Raw genomic sequence first — 11245 nt, forward strand, 5'->3', positions numbered from 1 at the left:
AAACTCTGATACCATGTCAAAGAATCATCTCAACCAAATAGCTTAAACTATTATATGAGGTTTTAAGATATGATTATTTATATTATTCTCTAACACGATTGATGAATTACTTTTAAAAAAAAAAAAAAAACCTAGAATTGACCTTAATATCTAAATTGTAGTATTGAATTTAAATCTCAATAAAATTAAATGATATATTGTATATCGACAAAAATAATCTTAAGGTTAATTATGTGATTTCCCCCCTTGGAAACTCATTAATTTTACATCAAGTTTCGTATCTTTTAGATCGTATCATCTTTAGTGATGATTTACTTTCTTCACTGCTTGCTTTTGAATAACAAGAATCCCAAACGAAAATAAATTCAAGTAATTTACTCCAATCTCATAATGAAGTAGTCTTTATTGGTATTTAATCTCAACCCAAATAGTATAGTAATATATAAATGGCTAAAACAATTAGTTTGATCTTGTTCACACTAACTAGTTAGTTGTAAAAAAAAAACATACATGTTTACTAATTAAACGCTTCCACATTTTAATTAAGCTGCGTTTGTTTTTTGAAAAGTGATTTCTGAAAAATTATTTTTCAAATTTTCTGTGTTTATTTGCATGACATAATCAATTATTTTTCAGTTTATTTTTCATAATATAATCAAACACCGGAAATTATTTTTCAATTTATTTTTCATTACATTACCAAACATCAAAAAATAATTTATTTTTCCGGAATTTACTTTAAAAAAAAAAAACTATTTTCCAGCAAACAAACACGACCTTAATTAAAAGCTCCCTCTCTCTCATATACCCAATCTAAAAATTATTCTAAAGAAGATTAAGTCAGATATACTGTATTATATTAAAGCGTGCTTAATATTCATGTTAGTTGATTTGGAATACCTTAAAGTGGTTGTATGATCTCCAAAATTATATACACTTAATGAAAGAAGAATCAATTTCCCACCAAATTAATTTAGGTATCTTTGAATGGAATTTGAATTTGGCGTCTAAGTGGAGAATTCTGGGGAGAGACCAAAGTCATTAATTTGTGGAATGATGATTCCTTCCAGAAATATGAGTGGAGATCGAATTCTTGACGTGATGAAGTTCTTCTTGCATCCAAGCTCAGATCGATGTATATGTGTAGACATATACATAATATCCCACTAGCTAGTTATAGTGACTTCAATTAATTATGTCATTAATTCATGATGGGTATCTCTATTTTCTCCTTATTGGATTTTTTAAGAGTTCTCTCATCACCAGCATCAATAATAATAATAATAATAATAATAATAATCAGCCCCATAAATTCTTACATCTTAACTTTATAAGAGAATAAAAAAAGATTCTCATATCTTATCATATCATCCAATAGGTTTTTGTTTGTCATTTTCTATGCATGATGAAAATGCTTTTTGACAATAATAATATTAAAAATTAAAAAAATTATCAAAAAGAAATTCATGTTAGGATTCTCAAATAACAAACTATATGAATTACACATACTACCATAAATTATCAAATACAAAAATACAAATAGAAATACCAACAAAAAATTATCTTTGATAAATAATGGTAATGTTTATCGATATAGAACATGACATCATTGTTTTTGTGGTAATTATGGATGAAAGATTTTTCATTGGTGAATATAGAGTGAATTATAGGTGGAATTTAAAGGATGAAAAAAAAATTGGACAGATATTTCCTCTTTAATTCTGTTAGCAAATTTAACTTGTCAATATTGCTAATGAAATTACAAATATAAAATTATAGTCGAGGAATTCATCAGTAATATTTAAGTTATAATTTCACAACTCTTCTCTCCCTCTATTTTTTTTTTTTATTGTTTTTATACATGAAACAACACTATTCTCCTCTTTTTATCTTGTTATGAATTAATCACTTATTATCATAAATTTGACCACCCCAACATTTCAGTCTATTAATATCTTTATTATAGTGCAATTTTTCTCGAAGATTCTCTACCTCAAATAAGCAAATTTATCTATAATTTTTTTTGTTGTAATCTATTTTAAAAATAACAATATATATAAATACCAATGAGTATGGGTTATAGTTGAGGTAGGTACGAACCCAACCCATTGCAATTTCTATGTACAGTGTCACTGTGTTGGGATTTGCTGGTTTGGATTTTAATGGCATGGGCTTCGGTCGGTCATGTGTAGACAGTTTGATAGGCTTTCTTCACTTGATCCAATGGGTTATTTTCTACCCGTTCATATGAAATTGGGCTGCAATTTCCAAACTTGGATGGAGTGTGGACTCGAAAGAATCCATGGACCAAACCAAGGCCCACATCAACTCAAATTATAGTTTTACGTGCCTTAAAAATAATTAATTTTACATTTATATTTGCCTCCACGTTAGCTAGCACAAAAAAATGCGCCAACTTTTTTTATTTTTTAATATAATTTTTCAAGATGCGCTGCATTAATTTCACTGCCACAACATTAATTTATTTAAAAGAACTCATTTATAAATTTAAATGCAGAGATATTTGTTTTGTGGAAAATACTCTTTAAAAATATTTTTCTTTGCTTTTAGCGTGGAATAAACAAGTTAACAAAAAAATATTTCTTAATCAATTTTTAAATAGTGTCAGTTTAGAAAAATAATATTTTAACATAGGCAAAAAGGTTTCCTTCTCATCGTAAACTTATGATATTCACCGATATCACTATATAGCCACGTCAACATCTACCACCACCTACTCCCATCACAAATGTCATTTTATTATTGGTTAAACTCATTCAATCGCTATCCATCATAACTCTTCACCACCACCATTAATTATCACAAGATTCACAACCATCATCACAATTTTACAATATTATATTTTTTCTATTCTTAATATTATTAAAAAATCATGAATAAAAAAATTATTTTATAAAATATATTTATACAATGAAAAGTAACTCATTTACTAGAAAAAAAAAATTTCTTAATTTCTTGCCAAACAAATATAATATGTTAAAAAATAATATAAATTATATATTAAGTTTTATTTAACATGTTAAATATAATATTAGAGTTTTGATGACTAAACGATTACGAGTTTAAATTTTATTATTTTTTATTTATTTGATAAAAATAAAACATAAAATAATATAAATCATTGCAAATTTTAAATTTAAGAAATTTATACTTAAAAATATTTGTTAAAAAATAACATAAATTATATATTTAAATTTTACCTAATAACTTAATTTATCAAGTTAAATTTTAATATGGTATAACCTTAATGGATTAGTTTGATAATTAAAAGTATTATAAGTTCATACAAGCTGATACTTATTAGATTATTCTAAAAATATCATGCAAACGTTGAGAGAATCTGAAAAGAATATTCTAAAAAGAATTGAGACATAAACGTTGAAAATTTTAAAATATGTATTATTGAAGAAGAGAAAGGAAGAAGCAATTGACCTTGTGAGAAGAAGTAATGGATGACGCGTGTATCCTAACACGGACGAGGGAGGTTGAATCTGTGTGAGAGAACTTCGATAAATGGAGGAGGATGCTTCTTGGCTAAGAAAATCTGCACACAGTTTTATCTACTAGTCTCTTTCTAACTACAAGTCCACAGATGAAATCCTTACACCTCCTCCTTCTTGTCTACTCTTATATAACAAGTTCGGTTCTTCATTTTATGAACACTGCTTGCTTTTGTAACATTACCCCAAATAAAAATAGAAACCACTGTGTTTGCAACTAAAGGTTTAAGAGAAAATGACATTCCGTAGACACCCTCCTCCTCCACCACCAGATCCTTTTGCACCGCCGCCTCCTCCTCCACATCGACCCTTTGACAGCCCACCACGTCATCGTTTTGCACCAACTCCTCCACCTCGGCCCTTTGACGCTCCACCACCAGATCCTTTTGCACCACCACCGCCTCCGCCAAGACCCTTTGGTCATCAACCACCCCATCACCACCACCATCCACCTCCACCTTCACCTCCTGGACCCCCCGGTCCTCCCCCACCACCATTCTTTGATCCCTACAGGCCACCACCTCCTCCTTACTAGCAAGTACTAAAATTCTATACACTTCAGCCTGCATACGTATATTATATAACCTAGTAACCTTCCGTCCTCTTATCTTGCCTATGTGCAAGATAGATGTGTAAAGAATTGGATTTGGATGTGCAAGAGGTTGTTTGCCGCACAGGGGAAAAGAACAGGAAGCCATCCATCTACTATTCATGGATCAAGAAAGAGAGGTGTGTGTACACACACACACACATATAGAATGGTTTTTCAAGTGTGTACCTGTTAGTATTATTATCTTCTTTTATCACAATGTACTTTAATGACTGATATGCTTTTATGATCAATAAATCATTTGTATTTTCTCTGTTGACTTTCAAATATATTACAATTTGTTCAATTCTCATGTTCTTAGTCACTAAATTTTATGCTTATAACCATGTTTTAAACAAAAAGGTAATAGAAAAATAAATCTAAACCAAAACCTTATTTTCTTCTACAAATTCGACAATATGTACTTCAATGGAGTTAATCAAAGCTGAACTTAGGATACCCTCACCGCCTTGAGATGTGAATGAGTGAAAATGGAATGCTTCAAAGACGTTCTTTTTACCAATGTTACTAAGCTCAATCCAGGAAAACAAATATTATGAAAACAATTTTGTTACATCCGCAACGATTCCGACATAGTGACACTGGAATTCCCGGCTCTGTTAAAAGCAGAGCACGAACCTTTAAGCTACAAACTGTTCTCTCTCCCGGGAAAATAAATATCGACAGCAGAAAGTTTCTAGCAACATATGTAGTTACCTACCTGGTAAAACTTGTTGCTAAGTGGTTCGAATTCGATATGCTATATAAGCCATCTATATGCGGCAAGAACGTTATTTTGTGCTTCAATGGAGTAGAATTATCTCCAGTTCTAGTATGAAAAGACATGTAGATAATGAATCGGGAAAAAAGATGATTTCAAGAATAGCACCGATTTCTCAAACTCATCATCAAGCACATTGGTTCTGTCAGGTTTTTTTATTTTGATATGGGCAATTCGTCATTAGTCGAACATGTCCCCTCAAAGATCCTCTTCCTTGCCTCTGATGCCTGAAATGTTCATGTGCGGAAAACAATTTAGTCATAATGCTTAAACAACTCTATTATTTAGTCGCGGTGGGAGCCACCAACTTCCATTTGTTTGCAGCAAAGATAACGCAAGCTTCAGAAGACAGCATTATTATACCAAAACAGATTTCCAGGATAAGGCAATCGAAGCAAAAATAGGAAGATATGAAGAAGAGGTATTGATGCAAGAACCTGCTTTTTCCAATTGATCATTGCAGTGATGACAGCATATGATGTTGCCTGCACAGTGGTCCCAGTTAATATTCCAATCCAAAGGCCTTTCCCTCTGAGATGCGCAACAAAACACAGTAGAACAGCTACTGGAGCTGCAACTAAATCATATGCCCCCAGGTTGACAAAGGCACCTATGTGTTGCCACCCGCATCCTCTAACAATCCCTGCCTCCAACAAGGTACTAGCATTAAGGCTAACCAAAATAGAAGGTGAGGGTATTTTCCTTTTCCTTTCATCTTGAAAACATAACATGTGAATGCATATCATTGCGTGGATTGAAACAATCACATGATCTAGTCCAAATTTACTTGTATGATGCTGTCCATATGTAGTAATGGTTAAATTTGAAATGGTGGAAACTGACCAGAAAGTACTATTTGAAAGCTATCCATGATAATTGAGAGACAAAGCAGGGGAGCCACTTCAGCAACATAGTCCACAACTCCCTTGTCATTGCTAAAAGCATATCCAAAAATGTTGCGGCAGAAGAAGAGAGCTGTGCTCACTATAACTGCCTCGGTAGCTGAAAGGATCAGTGATACGTAGACAACCCCTCGAGCTGTCTCTGGATTTCCTGCTCCTAATTCATTCGAAACCCGAGTGCTGCAGAAATGTTGATGAATTATAGGAATGCCAGTGGATAATACACAGATTTTTTCTCATCTGTGCACATTCCTATGTTCTTAAGAAGATAAGGTGTAAATCGAACCTTCCAGCTGCAGAAATTCCATATTGTACATAGTAGTGCAAGGACACGGTTGTCAGGCTGATCATAAAGATTGAAAATCATCAGAAGAATTCCCTGTTGAACATCCTAATCTACCGATATAAAGTTTTGGTCAAGAAGAATACCAAACAGAAAGAACAGATGTTTCCAGCTTGGAATCAGGAAGAAGCCCGGCCAGCAACAAAAGTAGCTCAAACGTCCACCACTCAAGGCTGAGCAAGGGAAAGAACATGTATAGCTAGATGAATTAATTATGAATTCAAAGAAGACAACAGAAACACCAAGTTCTTGTTAATGAGAAATTACCAAACCATTGCAGCAGAAGGGAAGGCAATGTGCAGAAACTCCTTTATGCTTGAGAAAATATCATCCAAGTAAAGACCCCGGGTTTTCTCACAGGACGAAGAGAACGCCATGTAAAGTGCAAGGAAGAACGCATTTAACCAATAAGACAAACCAATGGCTAAAGCTGCTCCAATGTACCCTAATTCCCATTTATAAACTAGAGCCCAACAAAGAGGGACATGGATGCATACAGTTGCACAGTTGCTTAAAAGCATTGGGAGAACCATGCTTTGACACTGGAAGTAGCGAAGCAAAGGAATAAGAATCGCATTGGCAAATAACGCAGGAACTAGACAAATCGCATATTTGCGGGCTACAATTGAGATATCAGAGTCTATTCCTATTGCTATTAGTATCCTGTCCATGAATATCCAAAGAACAGATACGGGAAGACAAATTGGAATGAGTGATATCATTGCGCCATAAGTGTAGCTTCCGAACTTTTTATATTGCCCTGCTCCATAAGCTTGACCACAAAGAGTTTCCAGACCCCCAGCTAATCCAATCTGCTTTTACCGTCAATCAATTGTAATATAGGCAAGTTTGAATAATAATTCAGAAACTTAAGAACAGTGGCCATAATGCAGGAGGATTACTTCTTTATGGAATGATTAAGGATGATTTAGTGCACATAATGAAAGAGAGACGAGAAGGCTTTACCACGAGGCTGAAGCCGGTGACATTGGTGAAAGAAGTGGCAATCGAGACTCCAGAGAGAGACAGTGCACTAAGGTGCCCTGCCATCATCATCGATACAACCTGCAACAGGTACAGTGTCATCGCCACCAACATCAGCGGAGCTGCCAAGGAGCTCATCTTCTTTAGCTCTTCCACGAAGGCACCCCATGTTAGTAAAGACGCCCTCTCCTCTGTCTTGTGCAGCAGTGCCTGGTCCATCCTCTTCCCTTTATGTTTCCCCAAAGGTCCCGGTACGAGTACTAATTGAAATGTCTCTCTACATGGCTTCTACTCCTTATTTAATTATTTCTTTCTGATGGATCTCTTCGTCATCTAGCCTTGCTTCGGTGTCAGTGTGGATAGAATATTAGCTGTGACTCAGCACTTCAACCTCGTCAATAACTTGGTTAATAAATAACTTGGTTAATAAACAAATAATGTGGAGTTTTCATGAACTTATGGTCCACACCTAGAAACATGTATAACATTTTTTTTTTGACACCATGACTTGACCAGGTCCTTAATACCTAATGAAAGCCGATGATCTACTGGATTTAGAATAATATAAATTTTGATTTTAAATAAATATATTACTGAATTTCTAAATGTATATGTATTTGTCCACTAATTTGGCACTTGATTTTCTCATTCGTCAGAATCTCCACCTAAAACCTCCTCTCCCTGACTGAGTTCCATTTTGTTTTTTTTGGGTTAAAATTTGATTTTTTGTTGCTTTGAATTATTTTTTAGTATTTTTAAATTTATTCATGTTCTAATATTAAAAATAAATTTTAAAAAATAAAATAAAATTATTTTAATGCTTTTCCAAGCAAATATTACTTTAAAAAACAACCACTACAACACTTTCATAATTTTCCCTTTTCATTATAATTTCCTTCTAGCGGCTATAATGGAACCTTGTTCTTCAATTTGTCTTATGATCTATTAGCACTAGATAACAAAACAAACTGAGCATGAAAAGGGAAGACAGGATATTTTCCTTTTTGGCAGATTGAAAAGGCAGACAGGATATTAATTTGGCATCAGGACAATCTTAAGAACTACCATCAAGCAAGAATCTCACAAGTACAAGAATCTCATATTTTATTTTCTGTTGATTGTCTTCGAAATTCAAGCCAGTCCATTATCAGCTAAAAGTGACTTCCCAAGAATCCTCTCCTTCGCCTCGGTTGCCTGCGTTGTTCATATACACGCAGAAGTAGAAATTAGTGACAATGCTTAAAGATCTTCATTTGATACAATGGCCAGTTTCGATTTATTAAAGAGAAATCCAGAACCAGAATTTTTTTTCTCTCGAAATCACCAAATACAGGACAGCGTAATGCAAACAGAAATTAGAGAATTAAAAAAATCTTATAATAGGGGAAAGGGCATCATAAGAACCTGTTTTTTCCAATTTGTCAGAGCAGTTATGGAAGCAAAACACAAGGCTTGAACAATCTTTCCTATTAATAGTCCCATCCAAAGTCCTCTGCCTCCAAGATGCAGTACAAAACAAAGAACAACAGCTAGTGGAGTTGCGACGAGATAATATGCTCCAAGGTTGATAAATGCTCCTATATGCTGCCACCCACACCCCCTGGCAATCCCTGTTTCCAAAATGTGTGCAAAATTGACAAGTATCAACGACAACTATCAGAAACTAAATGTCAGTGGCTCTACTGCTTTCCTTTTTCTTTGTTTTCTTCTATGTTATACGGCGTCAGCACTGAAAAGTGTTGAGTTCAGTCCAAATTACTTGTCTGAACTTCTGCAAGTGAGGAAATAGTTCACTTTGAAATGATGGGAAACTGACCAGAAAGTACGGCCTGTAAGCCTTCCATGATAATTGAGAGACACATCAGCGGAGCAAGTTCAGCTACATAGTCCACAACTCTCTTTTCGCTGCTGAAAGCATATCCAAAAATGTGACGACAGAAGAAGAGAATCAGGCTCACTGTAACGACCTCCACGAGAGACATGATCAATACTACCTGGACAGCAACTTGTGCTGCCTGAGGATTTCCAGATCCCAACTCGTTTGAAGCCCGAGTGCTGCCAGTGAGATTTATTGTTGTAATGCATGTAGATTATTTACTTACATTTACAAGCCTTAATTAGGAGACAAGTTGAAAATCAAACCTTCCAGCGGCACCTATTCCATATTGTACATAGAAGTGCAATGTCGAGGTTGCGAGGCTGATAACGTAAGAAAAAAATTTAATCAGACGCGTTTTTTTTTTTTTAAATACTGATAAAATATCAGCAAGAGAACTTACCAAATAGAAAGAACTGAAGTTTGAAGCTTTGGATCCGGGAGAAGCCCAGCAAGTAATATAACTAGCTCATAGGTCCACCATTCAAGACTATGATCGTTGACATGAAATTAACACGTACAAAACAAAATAAGAATTCAGAGCAGAAAAGCCAAAAGCTGCAGAAATAGAATGTAGAATTTACCAAATCATTACAGCAGAAGGGAAAGCGAAGCGAAAGAACTTGTTAATGCTTGAGAAAATATCATCCCAGTAGAGTCTCCTAGTTTTCTCACAGGATGAAGAGAACACCATGTAAAGTACAAGCAAGATGACATTTAACCAATAAGACACTCCAATGGCCAATGCTCCTCCAATGTTTCCTAGTTCCCATTTATATACTAGAGCCCAACAGAGAGGGACATGGAAACATAGAGCTGCACAGGTGCTTACAAGTATTGGGTAAATCAAGCTCTGACTCTGGAAGTAGCGAAGCAGTGGTTGAAGAATAGCGAAGGCAAATAATGCAGGAACGAGCCAGATCGCATACTTGCAGGCTACAGTTGAGATTTCAGAGTCTATGCCCACTGCTATTAATAACCTGTCCATGAATGTCCAGAGAACAGAGACAGGGATACTTATTACAATGAGAGATATGATTGCACAGTAAGTATAGCTTCCGAACTTCTTGTATTGCTCTGCTCCATAAGTTTGGCCACATAGAGTTTCTAATCCTCCGGAGAATCCAGCCTGCGTGGTATTTGAAGGAAAATATTACCAAACATAACTTCGAGATGAAACAAGACATCTTTAGTATAAGGATTTTTTAGCCTTTTTCGCACCTTATAACTGATATCTTTGTCCATGAGTCTATTTCTGGCCTAGATCATTTTCGATGCAAAACTTCGATATATATTAACTGATAGAGAGCTTGTAGTACAAGATTCTCTATATTTCTGGCCTAGATCAACGTTAACCATACTTCTTTCCCATCAAGAAATGTGAGGTCTCCGGGTTTTACATGACAACAAAAAAAAAACTGGTTCTCTACATTCAAATCGAAAAGAGAGGCAGGATTCTCTATATATAACATAAATCAGATAAAGAAAAGTTGCAGAATATGTAGTGAGTAGAAGTAGAGGAGGGTTGGCTTGAATTTACCAGGAGACTGAAGCCAGTGACATTGGTGAAAGAGGTAGCCATCGAAACCCCGGACAGTGACAATTCACTCAGGTGCCCTGCCATTATCATTGATACAACCTGGAGCAGGTATAGTGTCACAGACACCACCATCATTGGAGCTGCAAGACGGCTCACCCTTCTTAGCTCTTCCACAAAAGTATCCCATGTTAGTACCCATCTCTTCTCCTCGGTGGTACTCTTGGGAAGCAACGTCTGATCCATCCTTTCTCTCTCTATGCTTCCCTGTGCTGAAGCTTGGAAGGAGAACTAATTGAAATGATGGATTCTTTCTGAATAAAAGACAAGAAACATAGGAAAGCAGAGATGGGGGAGACGCGAGAACTCAAGATTCTATCTATATTTTTTATTTAACAAAGATGAAATAGAATCCTGATTTTCTAATTAGGCTGAGTTCTTTTAATTTTTGGTTGAATTCAACAGTATTATTTATTTACTGTCTTTAAATTATAGTTCAATTGAAATTAAGAAATGTTTCGATTTCTAACCTTCTTTTTATAACAAATTTTGTTAATTACATAATAATAACAGAATTTATCAATTATTAATAATATTTCTGTTTAAAAATATATTAAAATAATATTTTTTAATTTTAAAAGTTATTTTTAATATTGAAATATCAAAACAATTAAAAAATATAAAAAAATAATTTTAAACTAAAAATAAAGGA

At 34.5% G+C, this 11245-nt stretch overlaps 2 protein-coding genes across 4 annotated transcripts; both read right to left on the reverse strand.

Annotated features, from left to right (window-relative positions):
* Positions 1–4981: 4981 nt before the first annotated feature.
* Positions 4982–7359, reverse strand: LOC118029752 (protein DETOXIFICATION 3). 2 transcript variants are annotated; one of them, XM_035033676.2, is made up of 7 exons: positions 7103–7359; positions 6404–6948; positions 6223–6309; positions 6080–6136; positions 5735–5973; positions 5329–5534; positions 4982–5118 (listed from the first exon to the last, which is right to left on the reverse strand). In XM_035033676.2, exons 1-7 carry the CDS (start codon positions 7337–7339, stop codon positions 5047–5049), a joined length of 1443 nt encoding a protein of 480 aa, XP_034889567.1. In that variant the 5' UTR covers positions 7340–7359; the 3' UTR covers positions 4982–5046. The 2 variants fall into 2 exon arrangements, with proteins under 2 accessions (XP_034889567.1, XP_034889566.1); XM_035033675.2 differs by lacking the exon at positions 4982–5118 and having other exon boundaries at positions 5233–5534.
* Positions 7360–7984: 625 nt separating this feature from the next.
* LOC118029786 (protein DETOXIFICATION 14) lies at positions 7985–10935 on the reverse strand. 2 transcript variants are annotated; one of them, XM_035033718.2, is made up of 7 exons: positions 10537–10935; positions 9581–10125; positions 9400–9486; positions 9263–9319; positions 8937–9175; positions 8525–8730; positions 7985–8314 (listed from the first exon to the last, which is right to left on the reverse strand). In XM_035033718.2, the coding sequence occupies exons 1-7, from the start codon at positions 10777–10779 to the stop codon at positions 8252–8254; spliced, it is 1440 nt and encodes a 479-aa protein (XP_034889609.1). In that variant the 5' UTR covers positions 10780–10935; the 3' UTR covers positions 7985–8251. The 2 variants fall into 2 exon arrangements, with proteins under 2 accessions (XP_034889609.1, XP_073261861.1); XM_073405760.1 differs by lacking the exon at positions 10537–10935 and adding an exon at positions 10218–10519.
* Positions 10936–11245: the final 310 nt, after the last annotated feature.

Source organism: Populus alba, chromosome 17, assembly GCF_005239225.2.
Source record: "Populus alba chromosome 17, ASM523922v2, whole genome shotgun sequence".
Taxonomy (NCBI): domain Eukaryota; kingdom Viridiplantae; phylum Streptophyta; class Magnoliopsida; order Malpighiales; family Salicaceae; genus Populus; species Populus alba.